Here is a 27,304-nt window from a genome sequence, read left to right on the forward strand (position 1 = left end):
TACGGTGTCTCAAGGAAACTCTACTAGTGTAGAAAATAATCTGGTCAGTGTAGTCTTACATGATCATCAATTGCAGCTTGAATCACTGCACACTGAGGGGCAGTAACTCTGCCTTGTAGGAATGAGCACAGAGCCTCAGCTCTGTGCTACAGCATTTCCAATGACCACCTGTTTCCGTGTGAGACTTGTTCTCAATCTTCAACATCTTTCCACCTCCCTCACTAAATCAAAACCCAGTTACATCAGCAAAAAGTATCTTCATTTGGTCTTTTGATACACAGAAGCTTATGAAATCTAAAAGGAGCTAGACAGAAAGCATTCAGGTTTAAGAGGCTGTGTTCTCGGAATTCACTTTTAAGGATCTAATGACTGAACTATTCTCCCACAGTGGGGGCACAGAAGAGAAATAAAGCCTTTCCTCTGAGAACTGAGTCAGCAGAGTATCTTGGCAATTTGGGAACAATGCCATTACTACACAAATGGTTTACTAAGAAAGAGTGGAGAATGTATCTTCAAATACACTTATGTTTATCAATGGCATTGGGGAAGCACCCAAGTACCTTTCAACGTGGGACAGTAAGGCATGGAAAGGTATGACACACTCAGAACAGCCAGGCACAGCAATCTGTTACCTTTGCAGTACTGGAGCACTGTCTCCATGGCGCATTTCCTGTCTGTGGCCCACCTGATTCGAGCTGATCCAGCGATTTTGTTTTCCACAGGCCACCAGCCTTGCCACAGGTACACTTCATGGTGATTGTCAACAAGGAACAGTGCTACACAGCCAAAAAATAACAAACCCCTCATCAGCCACCTATTAGTTCTGGGAATCCCCTAAATGACCCCAGTCTTACATGCTTGTCAGCATCAGGACAGGGTCATTTCAAAGCTTACCAACCCCTTTTTGTTATTCATCCAGCTGAGCCTCAGCTGAACTCAGATTCTCTGATATAAACAATGTATTTTTATAGCAAGCTTTTGGGATACATGTACGTTTGATTAGTTCTCAGCATCTTTATCATGGAAGAATTACTGTTATTGCTTAATGCTGTATAAGCATCACATGCACACATTTTCCTGCAATAAATCAAGTTAAAAGTGATTACAGTTACTGAATCACTGCCCAATGCAGGATATAGTTACCTGTTTTCTTGTTACTTAAGTATTTTAAAGCATATACCTGGCTGCGGGGCAGTGTAAAGATCCTCTTGCAAGAATGGCATGGAATTGATGACAGCAGGGTCTCTTGAAGGGTAAATGTACTCAGTGGCTGAGAATTCTCCTGATGAACTACTGAGGCTGAACAGGCGGGGGGTGAAATTAAACTTTCCAGGATCTTTAAACAACAAAAATTAAGAAGTTTTCCAATAGAAAATGCCAGAGATTAATGTAAAAAATAAAAATAAAAAAATCAACTTTTAGAGTGACTGTAAATTCTGTTTTTTTAAAAATCAAGACAGACAACCAGATGTGTTGCGGGACTAGCAACAGCTGTGAAGAACTTGAGCTAAAGGCTGGCTGCCATCAGTTTGAATCTGATCCTGGCTAGTTACTATCAGCCATTTCATAACTGGCTGTTTTGCAGCTTAAGTGAAGCAAGCCCATCTCAGAGTTTACTTTTTAGCTGACAAATTTTCCACGTGGTAAATCAATCCCCCTGCTACCTTTGTTGGCAGTTTCAAAGCAAAGACTGGACAAGAATGCGTGCAGAACTGCCTCCTAAAACCCTTCAGAAGAGAAGCAAACTGTGTTGGTAACAGCGTTAACTGTTGCTCTGTGCTGCGTGAATACAGAGGGGCTGCAGAAGGGGGAGAGAACAAAATGAAACACTTCATTTTCCAGCACTTTCCTTCCAGAACAGTATTACTTAACTCAGTAGATTTTTGGAAGCATCTCTCTGAAGGGATCATCTCAACTACCAAGAAGTTCTTCAAAAGCTTTACATTAAATCTCACAGTACTGTAGACCAGTAAAGTAAGATGTGAGTGACAAATCCAGAAATGCAGGTCTACCTTGCAACATGCAATCATAGGCCTTTCGATCTCTCCTTCCTAATGCGTCCCAGAATCCCAAGGGCTCTGACCCTTCATCACATTCATGTATCGTCACCTTGCTGCTGCTGTGCAGCCCTGCCTCCAGCGGACATCTACAAAACACAAAGAAAGAGAGTGAACCCAGCTTTCCTGTCCCAAACACAGCTAACACAAACCTGCTGGCCACTCGCATTATCAGAACCCAAAAGCACCCTATAGGCTTGTGGCACATTTCATGTCAACATAGGCTTTTTGAAAATGACAAAAATTATCAATAAACAAGATATGGAATTTCAGCAACCATTCTCATACCGTTTCTGATCATATACCCAGAGTGGAGGAGATGCTCACAGGAGCTCTCACTAGGGATTCTCACTGCCTGTTTTTGGAACTACTGCTGTCCTCCTCACATGCTTTCCCAAATTCATTTCCTCTTCCTTATTCACAAGGCTTGATTCTAATCCTCCTATCAACTGGGATTTAGTTTGCTATTCAGGTACTGAGCATCTCCCTCCAAATGGAAGGAGACTGTTTTTTTGGAACTGTAACTAGTACAGTAGGAAGAATAAGTGCATTTGACCTTAAGTGAAATTGATTACAGAACATGTGTTTTCCCCACTCCACCGAATCAACTACCCGTCATTCCTCCTCCTTACCAAGCATGCACATGCTGCAGTTGTACTCAGAGGACAGCTTTATTTATTTCAACTTTTTTTTGAGGCAGACTGTTTTAAGTAAATTGGTAGCCTGTATAAACATCTCCAAAATATAGGTCAGACACTCACTGTTCTTTTATTTTATTGGCTGCTGTTCTTCCTACATCCTTGGTGTGAGATTGTGCTTTGCAGCCATGCCACAGGTAGATAAGAGCTTTATTTATATTGAGGACAATCATGGATGTCCGGGAACGCAGGCTGCTGCAGTGACATGCTACTTCAAGTAAGTTTCCTTCATTGGGAACTTCTCCTCGCACGCAATATAGCCTCCAGTCACCTGGAGCAGACAGGAACAGTGCAGCAGTATTACACAGTCACATGGGATTGAAAATTCAAGACCTCTGCTCTGGAACAGCTGTTCTCATACTGCATGTATTTCACATATCGCATGCCCATATTGTCACAGAATAAACTAGCTAAGCAACAGGTTTGGCTAACACTACTTGAGAAACCCTGTTGCAGAAAAGATGCCTTATGAAACCTTGCTACAAGAGTACAAGTGTTAAGAGCTGAAAAGCTTAACAGAGCAGAAGAGTCAAGTTTCTGCTGTTTCATACAGGAAAAAAATGGAAACAAATACAGTAGTCCTTCTATTCAGATCCTCTTCCCCTACGCACCTTAGGCGCAGGGGGTCACATTCAGATGCGAACTGGAACATGTCCAAGCTACACCTGCACTGAAATTCTCCTACCTCAACTGCAGCATTCAAGGAATATGTTGCAAAAAGTAATGAATGGGTAACAAAAACTCAAGAGTTCTCCTTGGAGCAGGAGAACTGCTCATAAAAATACTCTTTTGCCCAGACTATGTAGAAGAGAACACATTTTAAAGCAAACAGGCACTTCGCTTAATTAAAAAACAACTAGAACCATTTATATGTCTATCAATACAATAAAGTCAGCTTGCTCTAGGGTGACAAAATCCATTCTAAGCTCAAAGAAGAAAAACTACCTTGAAACAAAGCATGGCAAAGCTGTGTTATGGGTTTCATGGCATTCATTTCTCTGTTCTACAGAGTATGGTAGTTGAGACTGAATTCAAAGCCCTTCACAATAGGTAAAAAAGGATTTTGGGGCACAAGCTCTTAACTAACAGTCATTTACTTTGTGCATTTTCTTCTTCCTCTTCCCTTCTTCCAGCATGCACAATCATCCCTCCTTGGAAACACTGCAGGAAGCATGGCGGTTCTTTCCCTTGAAGCACTTGTACCTGGAAATTGAAAGCACCACTCTTCATTAAAAAAAATGAAGCAAGTATACAGACTCAGGAAAACTAGTCTCTATGATTACTAAAAGTTATATAGTTATGGCCACCCACGAAGATGGCTTTCCTTGTACTTTACATCTGCTGACTATTGTTTAAATTACCATGTATATCAGTGTGCAATGGGTTTCATATGTGACCTGCATATTAAAAGAAATCTCTAGTTGGAATCCAACAATCAAGAATTTCAGAGGATAAGGAATACCAAATAAACTTTAAATTAGTTTAACCATTATTTGAATTCTTTACAGGACTGGGCCATCTTGCCAGATATTCTTTGAAACTATTATGAGATACTGAAGGAACTGAAATAGGTTCACAATTTTCTGTAAACTGGTTTACGTGACAACATGCATGTTCTTTGCTCATTAAACATTGCATTTTGATTATGAAACTGATATAGCCAATTGTTAAATCAGCCATGTTGCACAGCATCCCACACACTGGGTCAAATGTATTTGTGTATCTCCTCTATGAACTCCTGTCTTACTGGTCATGTCTACGCTGCTGTAAAAAACTAAATTACAGCATTATCAAGGTAGAGAAACTAACTTTAAATCTCCCTTCTTGTGTGCTGGTTAACAGTCAAGCCACAGCAAAGCCTAACTCCACCTAAAGACAAAGCCAACCTGTCCTCTGTTTGAGCTTCAAACTAGCTCTATCTGCAGTTGCTAGAATCTCTGCAAAACAAGGTAATCCACTCCGTAATTACAGAGTAAACAAATTGAAAATTTAAAATGTATTTTCACGCCTTGGCCTGGCAGAAAGTGCTTCTCCTGTTCTCAGCACTAGGAAGACAGTCCTGTTATCTGAACATGTATGGAAGGGAAGGCACAAATTTGCTTAACTGTGCTTCACCTATTCCTGCAGGGAGAGGAGGGAAGACACTCTTCTTCAGCCATTCTCAGAAACATCATCTTTACAAGTGGGATTTGGGAATGACAATCCATAAAGGAGCTTATGTGTCTCTGGAAGTTGGAATAAAGCCAAAAGTAATTTTGAGGGCTGGCTATTTGTACTGGCAAGATAACCTTTATAGAAAGAGAGGAGGCAAAAAAGATGACCCACATTTACTGTTACTGGCTACTTGGGCAGGCAAGTCTTACCAGGACTGCCACCTAGTTCTGCAAGAAGCTCACCTGTGCTCCTCTCTCTTCATCAAGTTCCACTGTCATCAGTGCTGATGTCCCTTTCTCACTCACTGTGGAGTGCCTTCCTTGCCAAAAGAAATACACGCATTTCTCTTTTCCAACAGCTCTTACTTGTTGCTCTCCTTTTTGTCTGCTTCCAACTGCAAAACAGAAAGCACATGCTGAAGAAAGTACTCTGGCTATAGGTTTAAACAGCACGTGGTTTAATCTCATCCGCCAGCTCAGCACTATCCCATCCAGAACAGGAAAGATAAAATGTCCAATTGGAGGAACATTAGGTCTCCAAGCCAGTACATCCCCGTGCAAAGTTGGCATTGTCTCATCAGGTGGATGTAAGCCCACATGCAGAGATGCCTGTGTTGGCCAGAGAAAGAGATGTAGAAAGAACTGATACTATCTGGAGAAAAATAACTGACATCACTTGAGCCAATTTGCATGTGAAATGGTATGTCCAGTTATGTTACCAGAAGAGTGCATTATGGCTCATTTTCCACATTACACACTGTTCTTTGGCAGCAGGAGAGTAGCTGGCTGCTGAGCGATACTGGAAACAGCAACAGCTGAGAAAGGTACAGGCATAAAAGAAAAGTCTTTCTTGGTAAAGTGATATTAGAAAGGAAAACTACAGAACAAAAGAACACCAAAGCAGTATTTTGCAGTCATAAAAAAGTTAGGATTAGGTAAGCTTTATTTATTTATTAAGTCAGTATTTCATGTTGGTCTGGAAAGTGGGTTAGTAACAACTCTTTTTTTTTTTTTTTAAAAAGGATTGGTATTTAGTTGTTACGATAAGCAAATAATGTTTACAGCAAGTGAAGTTCAACAATACAACCAGTTATGGATTATTTTATTCAGTATTCACTGGAAAGAGTAAACAGATATAATTACATCAAAGATTTAAAAAAACCCAAGAGCTTTAAACCAGATTCTTAAAAAAAAAAAAAAAATTAAAACTTCTGCCTTGATTTCAGCAGTGCTGAGCAGCATCCAACTGAAATACTTAGGAAAAAGCATCCTGTTTTTTTCAAGCTGAGAATACTCAAACCACTAGCCACTTCTAAAATTTATGGGTTTTACTCTTATCTGTACATTCAGCCCATAAAAGTACTGCCTCCTCCATAAAATTTATTCTGGTTTGGAGTGATGGAATATATTTTCATCCATTTTGATTAGGAGTCTGTTTACAGTTCAGTGTTAGTGTTACCCACTTCTCCCAAGACTTACAAGCTTTTGTATTTTTCTTGGATTTGCCAGTATCTGATCTCAACGATCCTGAATAAGACCTACCTACATTTTTTGGCAAAAACCCTGAAGCTGTATAGCTGTTATACTGCTTTCAACCAATTTTAATATTTTCCTATTTGGAACAATGATTTTTAGACTATTTCTATTTTACTTACCACAAAAGCCACCTATTCTTAGTTTAGTGCCAGAAGGGAGAGTTCCAATGAGCGTACCGAGCTGACTGATTCTCAAGACCTACCTGCTGCTCTCAGGCTCTTTGTCAGAACACTGCTAAAGTTTTCCACTTGAGACTGAAACCCATAGCAAAGGGTTTCCAGAAACACCAAAAGGACAGCAAGGGCAATGAGTTGGCAAGGGCTTTTCCTGTCATTGTTACTGTTCTCCATTACCAAGCAAAGGCTTCCCTTGTTGCTAAGCCTACCTCTGTTGCAAGACATTCAGATCACTGTCATTAGTCCAGCTGCCTAGTTATTTTGGTGTTAAGCTGTGGGCACAATTCTGGCTTAATAAGCTGTCCCGTGAACATGTAAAACACCACTGTTGGGTAAAAGCAGAGATGGACAGTATTAGATTTGATGTATGAAAAATAACTACAGCTTTTTTTTTTTTTATGCTTTCTTTTAAACAGAATAAAATAATAAGCTCAACTTCTTAATGGCCTAGGAAGGCTAAATTAGCATTTCTAACCTTTAAAACTGTTTCACATCCAAGGAAGTCTAGCTCTGGATCTCACCTCTAACAGCAGCAGTTTCAGCTGCACTTCTCCATGTTTCAGCAGGATGAAATGGAATTGTTCACTAACCTGTAGTGCTCACCATGTACTTCCACTTCACCACATATGTGTCTCCCTCATGGAACTGCCCTATGCTTTGCTTAGGCAGTCTACTATAATCGAATTCCAGGATGTGCCAGACATCCACAGATGCAGTGATAATTTCAAACTGCCTCCCATCTTCTCCTTCTACAAGTCCATAGCCCCGGCCGATATTCATTCCATCCAAGACTGTGCCTACAGTCGTTTGGGGCACAGCTACCATTAGCATGACATCATATGGTTTAGAGTCAGATCTGGATTCTTCCTGTCAAAAAACACAGAAGAGATTTCTTTGAGCATAGCTTTTTTCTTCTTACCCACAGATCCACTCAAACAGTTTGACTCCTGCATATTTCAGTACTTTAATATCTTGTCATCATTTGATGCCTTGTCAAAGCCACCTTGGCAGTATTCATTGAGCTGCCTGGCACTAATATAAAGCAACTCTGTGGGTTCACTGTAGGTGGTGATGTTCTGACCCCTAGGTCAAAGCCCACAAGATAAAGGAAGTGCTCTGGATCCTTGAGAACAAGCTTCCCTGGCTTCCATCCCAGCTAGGTCATCTAGTTTGAAATACCTAGCATGCTTATTATATGCACCTTCTGATGAAGGGATTCACTAGAATTCTTCTCATTGAGTTTCTTCAGCTCTGTCCAATCAAGAAATTTTTCTTTGAACAGTATGGTCTCGTTATGTTCTGTGAGTCTGCCAAACACAGCCCAGTCTGGGCGTCCTTGTCCCTTTCTGTACAAGGGAAAAGAAGAAATAGAATCAAATGAAACACTGTGAAATAAGGGCAAGAAAACTAAGTTTCTGCAATGAGACTGAACTCGAGTTTTGATACCTGGGTATGAGGGGATTGCATTCCCCTGGGTCCAGAGGATTTATGTCACAATTGGAGTAGTCAAAGGTGCCATTCCACAAGTGTTTTGCCAGCTGGAATGCCACTTTTCTTTGCGCTAAAGTAACTTCCTTTCCATGCCATACATATACTTCACTGCCAAAATCAAACACCAGCACCTAAAAACCAAACCAAAACAAAAAGACAACCTACCATTAGGTTAGGTGATACCCTGATCCTCTGGTTTCCTAGTGCTGGAAACCGACAGTGCATTGAACACAAACGCCTCCAAATATCTGAGTTTCTGCAGTGACACTAACAACTAGCACTGCAATGCAAGTAAGGCCAGGGCAGTGGTCTGCACTGTGATGTCTAATTGTTGAGGATGACTGGAAGCAAGTATGGGGAATGCTATGAGGTGTATCTTTAGGTGGTAGCTAGGTCACTAGCAGATTAGAGAACTCTTATTACTAAAAACCTGATTCTGTTGCAGGACTGATTGCTGTCCAGTTACAGCAGCTTTCACTGACATTTAGACCTATGCTTTATCCTGCAGCTGGGGAAGGCTGACAACATACAGCATGGGTAACTGGCTCAGCAAGCAGGCAGCAACTTGAATACTTTCAAGAAAATGCATTGTGTCTTTATTTTGGAAATCTGCTCTCATTCCTACTTAGATGAGTGAAATGGTTGTTTGAAAGGGAAAGGTCTGCTAAGAACAGAAATAAAAGTGCTTGAAAGGGACAACAGTTTTTTTGTTTTGTTTTGTTTTTCTGACGTGCTACCTGTTTCGCACTTCATGACTTTGGAGTGAGCCACTGTTGACAAAAAGATTTACACTTCCTAAAATAGTATTTCACTTCAGAGATAACATGATCTAATTTCTTGAGACCTGCAGCACACTCTAGACAGCAAAGTGTTCAGAAGCTTTTCAGAAACACAGAGGATCTGATTTTCAGTGAGCCTCTTCATAAGCATGTGCAGTTACTGAAAGTCATTATCAGCGGTATGTTCCTGCACTTACCACAGGAGCAGTAAGTGGCACAATACCTCTTTTGGTTGTAGCAGGGTACATTTTGGCATCTTTCCCCAGTAGTCATCCTCAGGAATAAGTTTATCCTCTACGAGGCGGTAAATGCAATTTGTTTCTATTATTGCAGCTTCATACATTTCATCTTCTTCAGGACTTCCAGCAGCTTAAGGAAAAGATTGTAAAAAATAATAAAATGTTAACATCCAACTATCTTTAGTAAAGAGAACCCACTCAACTATTTTACTGTGATAAAATACCAGATACTATAATTGTAAGAATGCTTACACTGGTAATTTGTCTGTCCACCAAGGAGTTTCCAAAAGTCTTTGGCTGCATGAGTATGGGTATTTATTCCTTCTTCTATAGTCTGTACATGAGAAGCTCTACAGCCAAGTTCCCTCTTTGTCTGAATTAAAGTTGCAAGTTCTGAAGCCTAAGAGATTAACAGTTATGTGAACAGCATTGCTTAAGTCTTTGGAATACTTGTGCGTATCTTGTTCAGGGAGAAGGCAAAAGTAGATAGGATATAATAGAGCAAATAGCAGGAGAAAAGGTTATTATTTGTTGCACTAAATAAACAGATACTAGAGAAAATGTTACAGAAATACATTCATTCTTTCATTTGCCTTAAAACAAGACTTGATCTTAATGAACATGGGAATAAAAAGGACATCCTGCAATTCAGACTATTTTTTGTTTGAGTGCAAATCTGTTTCCTGAGGATATCCTCTTTTCTCTTGCAGCTTCACAACCTACACGCTCCTATGTCAGCATTCATTCAGTGCACAAGCGAAAACATATTTACAGGAATCCTGCATATCTACCTGTCACTATCAGTTACATGCCAATTTGAGACAACTGGCACCAAAGCTCAATTACAAAGAGACATACACTGTGACAGTTCTAAAAATAAATAATAAAAACCCCCAACTAATACTAACCTTTGCTTTTTCTATGACATTTGCAAACTCTCCTACCCATAAGAAACAGAAATGTGGAGTTAACAACAGGAAACAGTCTCCGCTGTTCAGTGACGAGGCCCTTGGTTCAACTAATCTTGTTTGAACATGTCTTCTTCCTAAAGAGAAAACAAAGCTAATTATATTCCTTTGACTGCTGCTATCAAATGCCAAGATCCAATTTGTTTTGAATGAAATACAAACAATGCCAGCACATTTAGCAAAATATATGGAAACAGACTGTTAAAGAAGAATTAAAAGACTACTACTATGGAAAAAGGGTTTACTCACAGGAAACAAAAAAAACATTGCCTCCTATCAACTAATATTTCTATTATTTCCTGTTCCTGCTTTAACAACTTGGTGTCCTTCTGGAGAGAAATGAATTAAGTAAATGGCAGAGAGCAGCCAAATATCAGAATCCTTTAGAGTTGCTTAAGTGAAACTATGGCATAGTTTCTGTAGGCAGTAAAAAGTTTTAAGAATTTTACTTTGCCAAAAAAGTAGCTATTATTTTGCAGAATCAGATACATTACTACACACTGTAAGGGGAAGTGGAGCAAGAACACTGTCACATCACTTCCACTGAGCACTGGACGAATGGGACAGTTCAAAAATTTCCACAGGAGATAACTACAATTCCCAAAATATTCTGTTTTCTCCTTGGGAAACACGCACCAGTGGCCACAATGCAAACCTATTTGTAAGGTTTTGCATTTGTCACACAGTTCTCACTTATTCTTTTAGGTTTTGGACATAGGTCTCGAGCTGGAGATCTAGAACAAGCTAAGCATCCAACTGTGGTAGCAACTCCTGTATGTTACATTCAGCCTATTATGTATGGAAAATAAAAGCAGTTCCAGGATACCTTTAATTTGCAGCAGCATTAGCTTCTTGTATGGCACAGCACTGTTGTTAGAGTTTTGCTCTGTTAAATTAACACTCCGCAGGCTAACGTTGCTGAAGTTCTCTTTGCTTGCCAAGCCAGCAAGTGCTACTTCTGAGAAATTTGAGTTTGTAGACACTTGTACATAGAAAGAAGTTGAAGAAAACACACACAAAAAAAACCAAAAAAGGACAAAATTATAAAAAAAATTGGTTGTCACATTAAAAAAAAAATTATTTCCCCCCATTATTTCCAGTTTTCCTCCTTCTCAATAGCAACAGCAAAACCAGGTTGAACTCAGATTAACTGCTAGCCCAAAAGCTTTGTGGGTTTAGTAGTGCCTAAGTTTCTAGTATTATCCAAGAGTAAACTGTCAGTGTCAGAATTACGTTATTTGGCAGAAATACCAGCTTTGCTAGGAAACATGTCTTACCCAATGTTTTGTGAAGTACTGTGTAGATCTTCAATGCCTTATAACAGATTAGTGATAAAAGACAGCAGAGTAGCCAAGGCTAATTAACTGAAATTCCCTTCAAATTTACCTCAGCCAGTGTGATGCAACAGACATCTACATTTCAAAGTCTTAGCCACGTTTTACTGTAAAATTAAAGCCTAAATTCTTGGCTACTTTTGCTTATTTCTCAAAGACAAAGCACTTTATGAATTTATAACTCGGGGAAATGCTTCTCATTGAAGGCAACAAAGTATTACACATATAATTAGTGTTTTCATTAATACAGGCAACGCTTAAAGATAATCTCCCTTTATTCAAATGTAATAAGGAAAACTTGTACCCACAATGGTAAAAGTGGCTCAATAAACCTTTGAATAAATTTTACAATAACGTCTCTTGCTGTCTGTCTGGTTGTCAGGAGAAAGCCAAGCCACAAGTAAAACACAAAGCCCTGCCACAGAGCACTGATCCTTTATGGAAATTAATATTTCAGAGTCAAGAAGGCTAATTCCAGTTTCTGAGAGAAAACTAGGACCCAAAATTGAGGCCAGTGTACCTGAACAAAAGTTTATCTATTCTTGCTACCTCTTTCCCCCAGCGTAACATAATGCTACATCTGCTTTCCTTCATCTCCTGTGCTCACCCTGCAGGCACAGTGGCACTCACTCTCTCTCCACACAAGGGGACTGTGCCAAAAATAAATAATTAAACCTACGCACAGGAGGCGGCTGTAGGTAGCCTTCCCTAAGGAAGTCACAAATGCCGTTCTCTCCACACCTCCTAGACAGTCTACATTCAACCTGATACCTCAATCAATTTATTGCCTCTCAGAGAATACGTTCCATTCCTTCAGTTGATTTTATGTTGGGATTTTTTTTTTTTAATTAAAGTAGCAAGACAGTGTCTTGTACAAATCATCTGGTTAGCTTACTTTTTTCTACTTTCATTCGCTTTGACTCCATGAAGGCAACATTCAGTCTTTGTTCAGTATATTCATGAAGAATATCTTCTCTTGCTGCCAGCATTTTCAGGGGGTTTCTTGAGGACTGGACTCTGCGCGTAGGCCTAACTGCACGTTTGTGCTCTGCTACAGAAGATATTAACCTGGAAAACAAGCAGAGTTTATAATAATCAGTTAATTTTCCTAGTCAGAATCATCTAATGACAAGAGAATTGCTTTGATTTTGGGTGTGACATTTCTTAGGAAATCAGGATCAGTTCCTTGATTCAGGCAGAAGAGTGATTTCAGAAATGTGTAGAAGAAATGGACATGCCCTGTACTAAAATATCTACAAGATGACTTAAAGCTGAACATTTTGACCACTGCCCCTATGTCTGCATTCATAATGGGGGCGAGGGGGGAGAAAGGAATAGTTCGTACTTTGGCGCATAAGGATCAAAGATGGCATCAAAGTCCTCATCAAGGTCCAAAGGCACTGAGGAGGAAGGGAAATCCACATGGCGATAAAATCTGGAAAACGTTTCATCATCATCCAGCTTCATCACCTCTTTCACAGATTTTCCTGTAACTGTCAGCACTGTCTCTTGCATCCCAGCAACTGCAGGAAAAAAAACACCTCACCCAATAAATAATCATACTAGAGTTTCTAACTCTAGAACAGGTAAACATGGCTTGTTTGGTAGTTGTTGGGGTGGAGTTTTTTTGGGGTAGTGGTGGTGTTTTGGTTTTTGTTGTTTGTTTGGTGTGTTTTTTTTTTTTTTTTTTTTTAATTGATGGAATTTGAAGCAGAGATGGTAGAAAAGTCTGTTGGAAAAGAATAATAAAAATGGAGTGTAACTGCTACTCATATGCAATAAACTTTATTACAAAATGGTTGGGAAATACAGCTGAATAAGAAGTTAGGCACTATCAAAAATGAGTTGTTTTGGTAGGATGATATAAGCGTTTTATGGTTTTGTATATTCCATCTTGCCTCCAACCACATAGTTCCTTCCTTTGAAAAGATCTACTAGAACTACAAGTGGAAAAGTCACTACTTCAGACTAGTGAGTATGGCACAATAGTGCCTCCTCTGCTGAAATGTGAATACGTTTGTTTATGGTATTTGATGCTCTACAAATTACAAAAGGATTTTTGTCTTACAAATGGAGGAGAGATATACGAGATGGAAACACCAGAGAACTCTAGACAGCTTTACAAGTAGCCTACAAGCTGTACAAGGAAACTGTATGAGTTGCTACAGAGAGTCGGTTTTCAAAAAAGCAGGACGGTGAATGAATTGTGCTTGGGAGCAGCTTAGTGTGCTATCTTGATTTTAATTAAGACTAAACTACATTTAAAGCTGTTTCACTGTATATGACAATATGGTTCAGACTGGCTGTGTGGTTTTAAGAAATTTTGCTCTCAAGAAGAATGTGTACATTGTGTGTAGAGAAAGAAGAAAGTTATTTTGGCATTTGCGATTTATTCTATTGTACATTTGTAATACAATAGCATAAGGCTTTTTTGTTAAAATTTAGCAAAGACTGAATCACAAAAATAAACTGTGTGATCGGTAAGCACAGTCTGAACACAGAAATAGTCAGTTTCTGTTACCAGATATTTTAACTAAGAGGTACTTTAAGTGATTTACTGAAGTTGGAGAGTGGATAACATTGCCACTTTTGGTAACTCTACCAACCTTTGTTATTCAGCCTTCCCAAGAACGACTCCAACTTGTCAAGCTTCATATCTGATTCCAACTGCATATCAGGCCTGGCTTCAATTTCTAAGCAAAGCAGAAAGTAAAACTTGTTAATTGACAGGAAGTAAAAAAGCCTGAACGTATTTCAGCCATTTTTATTCCTTACCTTCCAAGGGCTTTGTAACTGGAGTAGTAGACTTCTGCCGGTTACTGAAAGGGGATGCTACTGGTGTTAGCGCACTTGGAGAAGCCAGGCCTGCATAAGAACACAGAACATAGGAAATGCAGTCCTCGGTCAGCCCACGTTTCCAACAACAATGACAAGGCAAGCGATTTAGGGAAAGCAGACGAGCCTGGCCACTTCCTACAGTCCCTCATACTTCCCTAGCCTCCACAACTGTTGTATTAGGGATGGCAGAGTGTACTGCCCTGCCTGCTCCTTAAATCAACAGCAGCCTCAGAAACTGTCCCGTTCACAAGAACAAAGCTTTGTTTCCAAGTGTCTGTAAGCAAGCTACCAAAGATACATGCTTTCTCTTAAATACAGTCATTTTGCTTGTTTTCAAGGTAGCAGCAGTTCACTTGGTCTACATTTTGGACTCCAATTCTACCACAAGCCACATTTTAAAATCATGCAACTGTTCTGAACAAAAAGATATGGTTAGCAGGGAAACTACCAAGATCTTGCTTGGCACCTTCACCACCACCACCCCCTCACCTTTTTTAATTTAAACCCATCTCTATTAATACACATAGCAGGATGCATCTGACCTGTGAATGCTGTCCCTGGATTAAGCAGTAATTCTTGGGCCCTGTTGCGTTTTAAGAACACGTGGAAATGCAAGTAGAAATGGAAGTCAGAGTCCCCACCATATCAAGCACTACTCCCTCCTTTTGTTGTACTCTCCTCCCTCCTTTTCAGTAACTATCATGAAGCAATTCATTCTGGACCCAGTGGGTAAAATAGGATTATTTTTGTTTAGTTCTTTTCATGTGAATCTTCATTGCTCCAGTAAAAGAAATGGCACTGTATAGGTTTCATGTTTTTAATTAGGTAGAAAAGCATACTGAAGCAAAGAATTGCATCTATTACCTCTTGTTGCCTAGACTTTCAGTAAATAGGGAAACTGACATTTAAACTTTCCTCTATTTTCCACTTAGTCATAGCTTACTAATTACTGAGCCACATAAGTTCAAGCCTTTAGTTATTTTGATCAGATAAAACCAATATTGGTCTGGGACAATATATACTAACCACATTTCCACTATCTTTGCTGTAACTCCTAGCAAGTCCTAACTGTCAAACACCAAGATAGATTTAGAATATAATCGAGTAGCTTTTCCACAAACATTTTTTTTCCCCTGTTACCTAAAAGACTCAAAATTCCAGCAGGTTTAAGTCAACTGGTAAAGCCTTCATCAAGACGTATTTGAGAGGACACAGCTCTTAAGCAGCTCTCCCAGGACTTAATCCACAAGACCACATTGAAAACCGCTTCCAATATTAGTAAAGGATCACCCTCCAATTAGGACTGAAAAATTTGCAGCCATAAGAAGCAATTAAAATACAGCATCTGTGCACAGGTATATAACAAGGATTTAATTTTGCATTGCTTTCTCATCATCTCTTAAATTAAAAACTCATCATGATAATTTATTCTTTTAGGCAACAAAAATAGCACACATCTGAATAAAATCCCACTTGGGCTACTTTTGTCAATGCCACTGTCACTGGATTACTTTGCTTCTCCAAAAGAATGATCACAGCACCTAAAGAGATTGTTTCAAGGTATTTTTCTTTTCCCATTAAGAACAGCAAATGCTATCACCTGCTATTCCTTTCCAAAGACCAATCTATTTGGGGAAAAAAAAAAGAAAAAAAAAAACCAAACTCAAAAAAAGCAGTCTGTGGACAACTGAACGTTTTTTCTTGGCGACCCTCCAAAATAGGTTAGTCTTTAAACACTGACCACTGGCGTTTCTAGCAGCAAAACAATGTAAGCAGCAGCTAAAATATGTTACTAATACATGTAATTCCTAATACCACATATCTGTTTATCTGCCAACAGAACGTGACTTGGATTGCAAATGGAGTTACTCCCTGTTGCAATACTGCCCTCACCCCACAATGATTTTTTTTTTGGTGGTTGCCATTTAACTCAAGGTTCACTGTTGTTGTGTTTAATAACCATGTTCCTACAACAAAACAAAATTTAGTATTCATTAATCACAAGAGATCAGTTTAGGTGCCTTCTTCCCAAAGCTATCATCTTCCCAGGCACGCTGCATGAACAACTATATTTCTACCATGCATAGCCTTCAGAGACTCCTGTCCGCTTCAGAAGAATGATTGCATCTGGAAACAGTGACTGAATTCAAGAGATCCCAAACATGTCAACATTGCTCCCTTGTCATTTCTACTCCCTGGTTCCATGCAGAAATCCGTTCAGTGATTTCTTCAGCCAAACACAACACTTCAAGTTGTTGTCCAGAACAGCATTCATAAAAATAACACGTGTTTGCTAAATATTCCCAGTGATCCTAGGAGGAGGGAAAGTGCCAGTAATAGCAACGACTAAATTTCACAACTTGTCTCTAGACAGTGCACCTGGCTTTTCAAAGGAAGAATAAATAAGAAAGAATAATCCAACTGTGCCCTCTGGGTTGTATTAGAAGGAAAAACTAAACATATGACTGTTCAAGTGATTGACTACCACCAGTCAGACAGAGCCCAGTAGTAACTGGATGGTAGTGCAACAGTGCAGAACAAAATGGATCAATACCAACAGCCACAAGAAGCTAGAGCGAACAGCCTCATGACATGATACTCAGTTGAAGATAAACAGTCCTCCTCTTGCTAAACATGGATACTGTTTCTGCATAACTTTAGCTTGACTTTATTTTGACTAGACAGATAAGTAGTGGCTTATTTATATTAGGATCATTTCATCACTGACCTTTTTTTACCATTCGGCCAGCTACCGTGAACTGTGTGGAGTCATTGGCTGCTCCTTTACCCTTGGACTTCCAGGCTTCTTCTCGAGCTGTAATCAGGTGTTTCCTTTCTTCAATGGTCATCTGACTCTCCTGGTTATCTGCCATTCTCTGCTTTTTTGGTGGGGAAGAGAAAGAGATGTTTAAAAAATAAACTGACCAGGATATAGCAAAGGACTGGCTGAACATTTCAACTGCTAGCTGTAGAGGGAAGAGAACAGGAAAACAAGCTACTTACTAAAGGAAAGTCACAGACACAACTTAGTGACGCTGGCCCTGAGAAGCTTCATTGTCTTGCTGCCCCATTACACTGTGAAGATAAGGCTTTGGTCTATGCTCTTTGACCTTTTCTTGAAACTACCAGCCAAGGCAAATGGCATCCCTCTAAGCAAAGCAAACCATTTAGTCTGCATATGAATATAATTTTCCAGACTTTGTTCTTTTGAAGCATGACTTGCTACACTAGTGAGACCACTAAACTGCCTTTCAGCAGATGTTTTCAAGTGTGCAAATCTGCAGGTGGCGCAGGGAATAACAATGAAGAAGCGTAACTTCAGTTTGTGATTTCTGGATCACTCTCTTCCAGTAACTCAATTCTCCAGGCAGAATTAGCAGCCTTATCTCTCCAGAGGCTGTTCACTTTAGTTCCTATGTCAGCTTGCTCTACTGAATATTTTTCCAATGACTGTAATCATGTCCCTTTTTCTTCTTTTTTTTTTAGTTCAACAGCTTCAGTGATTAGAAGCAGCTAGGAGCACTAAGTATCTTAGTGCCCTCCTAACACAAAGGATTGATGACTGTACGTTAAATGGGAAAGAAGCTGAATTTACATATTCTGCTGTAGCTAGGTCAGGCCAAAGAAATATTGCTTCAATGCACTTATCTTAAAAAAGTAGCAACATTTCGGGGATTATACTGCATAGAAATCAAGTATAAAAGTATTTTCAGTGCATGGGACTGTCAACTCTAAAATTACTTCCACGTTGTGTGCCATTTGACATTTTTCTTCCCAACCTGGCTGCTAGAATTGAAAAAACACAGAACATCTAAAGGTTTATCACAGCTCTAGCTCATACAACCACAGAGGGGAAATGAAAAAGGACCCAAAAGCTTGTGAACATAAAGTAAACACTCTTCTCCGTTTCAAGATACAAGGAAGAGATATAAACCCAGATATTCTTATTTATTTATTTTCTTAAAATCAAACAGACTAAATAAATCGGTCACTTTATATGAAAACTCTTGTGACTGCAGAGCACACACTGAAATAGAGATTTCGTAGCTTTCAGCATTTAGCAGGAACAGTATTCATCAGCCAGAAGAGTAAAGACAAGCCAAGAAGTGCCTTGTACAAGGACTAGGACATGGGAGCCCTCCACTATTTCCTCTGGTTCCATGTACCTCTGCAGGCTTCTGCAGTTAATGCTTGCTCTCAATTTATTAGGAAAGATAGCTGGGCAGCCAGACACTATGACTGCAAGTCATGATAATCAAGATAAAAACCTCTGATTTTTCCCTAGAACTCCAAAGTGTTCAACAGAAATAACAAGATGCAAGTCTATTCAATATTGCTTCCTCTTCTGTAAAAGCATCTGAATACTTTAAATAAAAACACTGGAAGTAATCTCTGTTCTCTTCTCCCAGTCTCTACCCATTCCAATGTCTGAAGCACAGGCACCTCTGGGATGAATAGCTGGTAGAAAAAAAAACCCACAGCAACATACTAAAGGAGATCTTGGCAGGAAATTAACATATACCTAATGAAACCACAAGTGAGATTTCATACACAAAACAAATACTTTTAACTTAGTGAGGATGCTGACTTTGATCACGATATGAGGGGAAGCAAGGGAGAGGCAGAAAGAAGTAGTGTCATATGGATTGTTTCATATATATTATTTATATATTTTTTAAGTGACAGGGGGCTTAATTTTCAGTTTTGTCTCCAGCAAATACCTGAAGCTCCAGAGTCTGCAGAGCTACTGGAAATTCTGAAGACACAGACCTGGAATGCGTACGTGTTAATCACTACACATGTAAATTGTAAGAAAGATCATGAGTAATTCTGGAGCCTTGTCAAAGGACAAAAGAGACTAAGTAGCTGTCTAACAGTAGAAACAAACATGTTTGTTGTGGTTTGTTGTTTGGGTTTTTTTTGTTTGTGTTTTTTTTTTTTTTTTTTTAATGGAAGATTTCAAGCTGCTCCGTTGGGCAAAACATCCTTGGAGTTCCTAAAAAAAAAAATAAATCAGACTGGATGTGCATGTTACAAAACTCAGAGCAATTCCATATTAGATCTCTTCCTAATGCATGAAGACTCCCACCTTCCTCTATTAATGAACAAATTAACTAAAAAATAAAAAAAAAAAAAAAAAAAGATAAGCTGAATAGACACCAAGCAACCCCTAACCCATTTAATTTGCTATAACAGTCCTGGTGAAAAACAAAAGTATATGTGATGCTTAAAAGAAAGAATAATTTTTCTATAGCTGGAAAACTAACATGAGCCAACACAATCGTCAAAAGAAATTTCAGAACAATTACACCTGGTAATTGGGAGTAGTTTACAAAGCCTTCACAATTGCCAAATGACAGCATTTATGGAGGAATGAGTTGCTCAAAGCACATTCTGGTTGGGAGAAAGTATGGCAAGAAAGGTAAAACTTGACAAGCTTTTAAGTGCAAATTTTATTTCCAAGTAAAAAAAAATTAAGATATGAAGTAAGAATAAATCTCAAATTTGTAACTGTGACATTTTGATAAGGGGAACTAAAGACCTCAATAAAAACCCACAACAAGAATTATTTCAGTGTATCAGAAATAAATAAAAGCTTAGGAAGACAACAGCTCCAATGCTATTTTTCCATTAAACAAAAAAGGCTGTTACATTCAATGAAATATCCTAATTTGTCATGAAAAATAAACCCATGTGTTCACCAATATCTCTTGTTTCCGACAAATGATAAATTCCTAAAATGAAGTGAAACAGAAAAAGGATCAGATGAATTGGCATCTAACAACATGAAATAACTGGAATAGGAGATGCCCCAAACACAAGCAGTGGTTTTAAAAAAAAGCCTTTGAAAAATGGGAAAATGTATAGGACTGATAAAAACTCAGATGGGGACAATATTTAGAAGAAGTAGAACTAAAGCATGAAGGTACAGGTCACAGAAGCTGTGTGTTGTTCCAGACACTCCTAGGAAGACTGCTGTAAGACAATCAATAAAGAATCAAAGCACAGGCACGTAATTAATGCCATTCCACATGGCATTATGGAAAACAGGTTTAATCAAAATGGTAAGTTTGATGAGATCAAGTATGATTAAATATGTTAACACAGTTAGCTCTGATTTCTTTAATATCTTTGACTTAATCACAGATGACATTCTGAGAGTTTTTTTGAGCAATATAAAAATATCAGTGCAGCTTACAGGCTGCAAACTAGTTAACTGACTGAAAAATTATTTCTAAACAGGAAAGAGCCATCCAGTGATCTGATTCGGCCCAACTATGATCAAAATGTTTTCACACACATGGAAAAAAGATACAGTTCTGCTGAGAAGACCCTCAAGATGACACCAACATACAGAAGAGTGATGAAGATAAAGAAGAAATAATCCCATAGATGGGTAAAAAAAGGTTATCAGAAAAATCTGGTAAATGAGGCTTTTGAGAGAAATGTTATTTGAAAAGGGAAACAAGCAAAACCCAGCCAATTAGGAAGACAGAAAAAGATGAGAAAAATTCCCATAGAACAGTTGTTCTGAACAGGTAATCTGTACTGCAATAGCTCATCCATTTCCATCCTCTACACTTCTATCCAGGATGCTGGCAATTTTGAAGGGTTTCAGGAAAAGGCTAAAATATTTTTTCAAGATTTGAAAAAAATCTACCTCAGATTAAATCAGATGAGTTTTTATTTTTACTGCAGAGAGCATTAAGAGTTAAATTTTACCCAGCGAGAGTAATTACACATGAAAAATTACTTAATGTTGCAGTGAATTTTCTGTATGTTGACATTTTAGAATAAAGACTGCATATTTTTCTAAAAGATCTGGTTTAAGTCTGTGAAGGATTTATAGACTCAATGCAAGAACAGTTAGAAACAGGGATTACTTTTCTCGCACTGCCTGGCTAGGTTGGACGATGATACTGGTCTTTTCTAGCACTGCAACACATTTCTTGAGGGTATGCACAGGCACTCCACTGCTTTTGCAGCCTCAGTTCATGCTAAGGAAGGGCCCAGATCTAGACAAATGCTCCATTTTGTACCCTACAATTTTCCATTCCAAGCAGTGTCCCCTTTAGGTCACAAGAACACAACTGAGAGTGGTCTGTTAGCATGCTGGTTTGTTGTTTGGGGTTTTGTTTTGTTTTTTGATGCAAGAAATAAGAGAATCCATGGTATTCTGCTGAAGATCAAGACTGCCCCTACCTGGGGGAGTCCAAACCAAGAATGAACATTTAAAAAAAAAAAAAAAAGAGAGTATTTTTCAAAAGGGGGATACATTTAAAACCAGTGTTTTAAATTATGTAAAAGAAGAATCCAAAAATTATCTATTTGCTTTTTAATAGAAGTAACTTCTCTGGTTTAGGCTCCTAAGGCAAAAAAAGTACAAGAAGAATCCAACAGCTGTACAAGTATGGAAAAGTTTCTGTATTCTTTTCCTTTGCAACTTTATATGGGTCTTGTTATAAGGAGAAAACTCAAATGCACATGCATGTCTTCCTGTTCAAAAGTGGTTTGAGCAAAATAGAACATACTCAACTCATGTTTGGTGCAAACAACAGAATGATCAATGGTGCCAGAAAAAACCCAAACAAATCTGTGTGCACTTTGACACTATGTTAGAAGGAAGCAGCTTTCTAAGAGGGCACAATGTAGCTCACCACAGTCAATGGAAAGATGAACACTTTTTGGGTGTTCCCCTTTTAAGACAGATGGGATGAACAGCCCATTGAAGGACCTCCCCTCACTACTGGAGGGCTATTATGTTAAGTTAGACTATATATTTACCTTCTAGATACATAGAGCTGGTGAACTCTGTCACAACAAAATTAATAGGTTATCTGAAGTAAATAGTAACAAAGCTATATTAGATCCAGAGCTTACAGAGAAGAGGTAACACTAACACATTTCAGTTACTAGCCCCAAATTTAATTTTTAATTAAAAAAAATTCAGAGTAAAAGATGATCCTCAAAAACAACTTGAAAGTGAATGTGGAAATGGTAAATATCAGTAGTCAAAATTTTTATCGTAGTTCCAGTAGCCTCTGCCATAATCATCATTCTCTGTTCTAGCAGTGAATATCTGCCCTTTGGATTCACTGACATTATGCATGCTGGTTGGAACGCTCCCCACATGCAACATACACTGTATTTTGTGTGGGAATGAAGAACCCAATGGATTCCTTGTAGTACTACAACCACAGATCTGAACTAGGAGGCAAGGAGGTGTAATAAGGCAGAATTAGATTTGCATAGATCTATTGAGACCTTCCAGTGAGTTACCCTTGTTTTCTCATGTTTTTCTTCAACTTGTTTCTTTGCCCACTCCTGCCTTTGCTTTTTTAACCTGTGATAATGTGAAACAGGTACTGTTTGTTCAGATCAAGATCCAGTATTCTACTTCTGCTCAAAGACAACTTTGTTAAGTAGCTGTATAAAGTTTATATTTCTCATTATCTATTAATTCTTCATAAGTAAGTTCTTCAAATTGTTTATGATGGAATTGCAGAGGTATGGACATGATTTTGAGGAACATTTCACATGAAGCTTCTCTAACATTTACTGGAACCAGCAGCAGAACTCTATTCCCAAGAAAACACAAAGTTAACTCTGTTGCCACAAGTTGCTTTGGGAATGTGCATCTTAGATGTGAATGTAATTTTCTGTCTTACTTCTCCCTCCAATAATTAAATAGGAAGTTTATACAGCATTTCACCTTCCATCTCCAAGGATGATGTTCATCAGAAATCAGAGAGCTCGATTCTTTCAAACTAATACTACAGACCTTAAAGGAAGGAGGAAGATGGGACAGTCAGATAACAGAAGCAGGATGTGCCAAGGCAAAAATCCTTTAGACAGGGACTAGGGAAAAGCACTATAGGAAAGTCACCTCTGAACAGCTTGGTTTTTACAGTCAATAAATTGATGATGTCTTACATTATATATGTGCATTACTTCGAGAAGTCAGGGTACACAGCATTTTATTTGAAAATAAATGCTGTGCAGTTACATATTGCTCTTTTTATATACCTTTTTAACAACTTGCAAGTTTTCAGTGTTATAATGAATGCAATAATGTCTCCTTCATTTACTTTCTCACCTATATAGTCTAACACATACAGAATTTTTAGAAAAGCAACCATAAGAAAAACACTAGCAGAAGATATATTGAAGAAGAAGTATATTGAAGAAGAGTACCCAGCATAGTGGCATAATACTATGTTTCTTTAAAGCAGCCTTTACTAAGCTGGTTAATCAGTTAAGAGGATTATTAATTTCATGTGTAAAAAAAACCCTATCAAAATGTGCTTACTTGAAATTGTTGAGCATTTAAATTGTGCAGACTTTTGCTCACCTGATTAATAGGTAGAAAAGGATGAAATTTATGGAGAGCAGGTATAACAGGAGAGTAAGTAGAAGCGTATACAGGTTCCTATGAAAAGGACAGAAGCAAAGCAAAGGAATTAGAAAAGAACTGGACTATCAGAAATGGAGATGGGGGGAAATAACTCGTCTTCCCCTAATTTCTTAAAATGAAATAGATCTGAATCTTTTAATCTTCTAGAAATGTTTTCCCTATTGGAAAGCCAGAAATCAAAAATGTTGTCATAATACAACAGCATGTTTACCAAAGCCATTCCATGCAGGGATTAAACAAGTTAGTAACAATATCACTACAACTCAACACAGAATGAAACAGCACAGCCAGAAGATACACTTTCCATATGCTGATAATTTTTATGTCTCCGTTTTCATGCACCATTCAATTGATGAACCATGTCAACCACAATGTGAATAATTCTGCTGCAAGTTTAATCAGACCCTGCTGAATAACAAGCCATCTATTTTCTGGATGAAAAGAAGGAATGCTTACTAAAACAGATACTCAAAAGCCATCTGGAGGGAATTGCTAAGCCCACAGCACTCAGCAAAGGTGAGTTCACCATTCTAAACAAAGCCTACAAATAACCCCTGCCTCAGAGCTGGGCTTACCCAAAGCTGATTAGACATGGCTTTATCATCTACAATTCTTCTTCCTTTCTATAGGTTAAAGCAAATGTGGAACATCGCACAGAATATGGGTGAATGCAGTTCGTTAGAGTGGCTCAAAATGAAGCCTAATCATTAGAGCTTTGACTGGAACTGGATACGAGCACTTGGTGGATGCCATATATGAAATGGATAAAACTATTACTACGGCAAAAGACTTTGCCTAAAGGTCACTTTTTAAGGGCCTACCCCCTTTAAGATTTTTACACACTTAATCTCTGAGTAATTTTGAATTGACTGTTCAGCCCTAGCCTTTAACACAAGTGCTGAGCTGCAATTTGAACTTGCTATAAGAATTAAGTGCATTTCAAATATCATTCACTGCTTTAATGTGACTGCAATGCAGCTGGTAATCACATTAATCAGGGATTCTGTTAAAAATGGCTGACTATAAAATAGGAATTTTCATTCCAGTAAATCTTGCTATTTTGATACTAAGGAAAGATTTTAAAACTAGTTAATTTTTCTATCCATGAAAAAACCCCAACAAACTGGAAGTCTTCCATCCAACCTAAGATGATGAATACAAATATACTAAATCCAAAATATTTTTCCCAAATAAAAGGGATTTTTTTTTTCCCAGTAAGACATTCTTCAGTGTACAGTTGTTCCCCTGATGTTAGAGGTATTCTTTGAATTGTCCAAGTATGTTTTACCATACATATAAGTAATTTAAGAAGTCTCACAGCTTCCAACAAATTTTCCTCCTATGTGCAGCAATCATCAAAACAGATGCTGGACCTCCAAGTAAATTTCAACTTCCCCCCTCATCTGTATCTCCTTGAGTTAATTCTTTACTCCCTTTTCTTCCCCATTTGAGGTTGCTCTGTCAGCTTTTCCATGAATTTTATGGTTTTTCTACAGTTTAGCCTACATATAAATGACTATAACACATTTGGAGAAATATCTCACCATGAAGACAACGTGCAGAAGCATTTTGACTAGAAGTGATCAAACAGCACTATTTAATGTAACTATTTTATTAAGAGTATGAATCTTTCAACTTTTGTTGTTTATAAGAAATCTAAATGTACTCTAGTAACGTCTATTTTATACAGCTATGCTTCAATAATCAAGTCTCCAGAACAAGTTAGATAACCTTTTTAAAAGGGACACACACACACAAAAGAAAGCCTAAAAAGGTGTCTGACTACATTAACAGGAGTGACATAACTGCAGCTAAAAACTTCAGGCATTATTTTGAACCAGCAGGGCATGACAGAAGTTTACACACCCTTGCTGTCGATGCATGACTGCCATGTGTGGAAATTGTATTTTACCTAGCTCAAAACACAGTAATCAATACAATTCCTGCATTTTTATTGCAATCCAGCACTAAGTTTCTTAAGTACATCGTAGTCTCAAAGCTCTTCTACAAATAGAGACTTCAGTGGCACACTGCTTCATGGTCCTCAAAGGATAATAGCCATCACATTGATTAATTATCAATAATAGCATTTCCAGATTTAAGGGCAGCTGACATGGTGTGTTGTAAACACTGTGGTCAACTTAGGGAAGCTTGATATTATTTATATTGTATCACATAATGAATCAGCATCACAAATATCAATACAGTTCAGGGAGTTGTGTATCTAATAAGACTAACATTTTTTCTTACACATCCAAGATTTCACCCATTGGCAGTCATGCAAATCCTTTGATTTAGGCTCTAAATAGCCAAGAGCTAACATGAACCAACAGAGTGGGTGACCCAGTGTCATAGCAACTCCCACTGCTAGCATTGTCACTTCAAAGCTTGTACCCTTCAAGCACTTCATGCTTGCTTACTTGCTTTAAAAGCCTAACTTGTGCTATGTTGAGTGAAGTTGCTGCACATGGTAACACAGCAGGGATGATATGGGTGCTGGGGAGTGAGAAAAGAGAACAAAGGTTTTGTCTCTGCCTAAATCTTGGCAGCTGCTTAAAGCTTTTTCTCAACCCCATTGTCTTTAGCTGGAGTACATCTGTTATCCGATCTCAACAGTTGTCATTTTGGAGACTAGCCTGTTAAAAACGTGACCGCAATTTTGCTTTCCTCACTGAAACTATTTTTGCTTCAGGACATCTTTCAAACTAGCAACTGGATTTTTGAGCAAGTCCACAGGGCAAATCCAAAACAAAACCCATAAAACAAACTGCAAAAATCAGCTTTCTTGTTTTTCTGTCCAGTTAATGCACAACCATTGATGAGTCACATGTTCAGGCACAGATTTAATCCCAATAATGACAGACTGTGTAACAACTACTTACTTGTAATATACTGATGGAACAGGAGAGTTTTTGTTATTGTTTGCCTATACTATTTAAAGAAGCAGCATTTTCAAAACTAAATAATTGGATCCAAAGATTACTGTCCCCACTAGTAAAATTTATAACACAAATTTTATCTTCACTTGTCTTCTGTGAAAATACTCCTTCAAAAATTAAAGGCTTTTGAAACAGCCTATTTTATCTGACACTGTCATTTTTGAAATACTAGACTCAGAAGGGAAGCAAGTCTACATTAGTCCTGTCGTTTGAACCAGCAGTCCATTTTGAAGCGAATCTCCCAGTCATCCTCACTTTATGCTTTGGTTCACATTGCAGAATGCACAGGCTTTTGGATGAAACTAAGCCCTGAAGCGTACTCCTGGATTCCCATGTAACACCACGGCTGCTAACGGCAGTCAGGGCACAGGAGCAGACTAAATTTAGCCTGAAACAAAACTTCACTGAAGCAAAACAAGTAAGTATGGCATGGATAGCAGGTCCTCATCAGTAATGGTTCTGCTTTACAGATCCACTCCTGCTGGGCAACATAACTTACTCATGTATAGACAGCCAGAATGTGCTAACAATGCAGGCTTCCCTTTCCCCCTACACCTTTCTACCCATCTCCCACTCTATTCACTAACACTGACAAGACAGATAAAATCCTTGCCCAGATGGTTTTGGCCATCCACAAACACCAAACGTCATGCAAGATAACCAAAAGCCAAATTGCTCACG

The 27,304-nt window shown here is 38.5% G+C and overlaps 1 protein-coding gene across 21 annotated transcripts in view; it reads right to left on the minus strand.

The window, feature by feature from the left end:
• The window catches only part of SVIL (supervillin), a 143,849-nt gene that overhangs the window by 6,120 nt on the left and 110,425 nt on the right, over positions 1–27,304 (minus strand). For 15 of the 21 annotated variants that reach the window (XM_075492547.1, XM_075492552.1, XM_075492551.1 and 12 more), the window contains 19 exons: positions 23,622–23,699; positions 16,998–17,148; positions 14,207–14,296; positions 14,038–14,124; positions 12,777–12,954; positions 12,327–12,499; positions 10,924–11,079; positions 10,038–10,174; positions 9,382–9,529; positions 9,114–9,259; positions 8,067–8,242; positions 7,822–7,966; positions 7,211–7,487; positions 5,152–5,303; positions 3,853–3,958; positions 2,819–3,026; positions 2,013–2,146; positions 1,181–1,336; positions 633–776 (listed from right to left, as the gene is read on the minus strand). In XM_075492547.1, coding sequence (XP_075348662.1) covers positions 633–776; positions 1,181–1,336; positions 2,013–2,146; positions 2,819–3,026; positions 3,853–3,958; positions 5,152–5,303; positions 7,211–7,487; positions 7,822–7,966; positions 8,067–8,242; positions 9,114–9,259; positions 9,382–9,529; positions 10,038–10,174; positions 10,924–11,079; positions 12,327–12,499; positions 12,777–12,954; positions 14,038–14,124; positions 14,207–14,296; positions 16,998–17,148; positions 23,622–23,699 — 2,842 coding nt within the window. The remainder of the gene's footprint in view (positions 1–632; positions 777–1,180; positions 1,337–2,012; positions 2,147–2,818; positions 3,027–3,852; positions 3,959–5,151; positions 5,304–7,210; positions 7,488–7,821; positions 7,967–8,066; positions 8,243–9,113; positions 9,260–9,381; positions 9,530–10,037; positions 10,175–10,923; positions 11,080–12,326; positions 12,500–12,776; positions 12,955–14,037; positions 14,125–14,206; positions 14,297–16,997; positions 17,149–23,621; positions 23,700–27,304) is intronic. The other 6 variants (XM_075492555.1, XM_075492553.1, XM_075492540.1 and 3 more) reach the window with 3 other exon arrangements.

This window comes from Mycteria americana, chromosome 2 (assembly GCF_035582795.1).
Source record: "Mycteria americana isolate JAX WOST 10 ecotype Jacksonville Zoo and Gardens chromosome 2, USCA_MyAme_1.0, whole genome shotgun sequence".
Lineage (NCBI taxonomy): Eukaryota > Metazoa > Chordata > Aves > Ciconiiformes > Ciconiidae > Mycteria > Mycteria americana.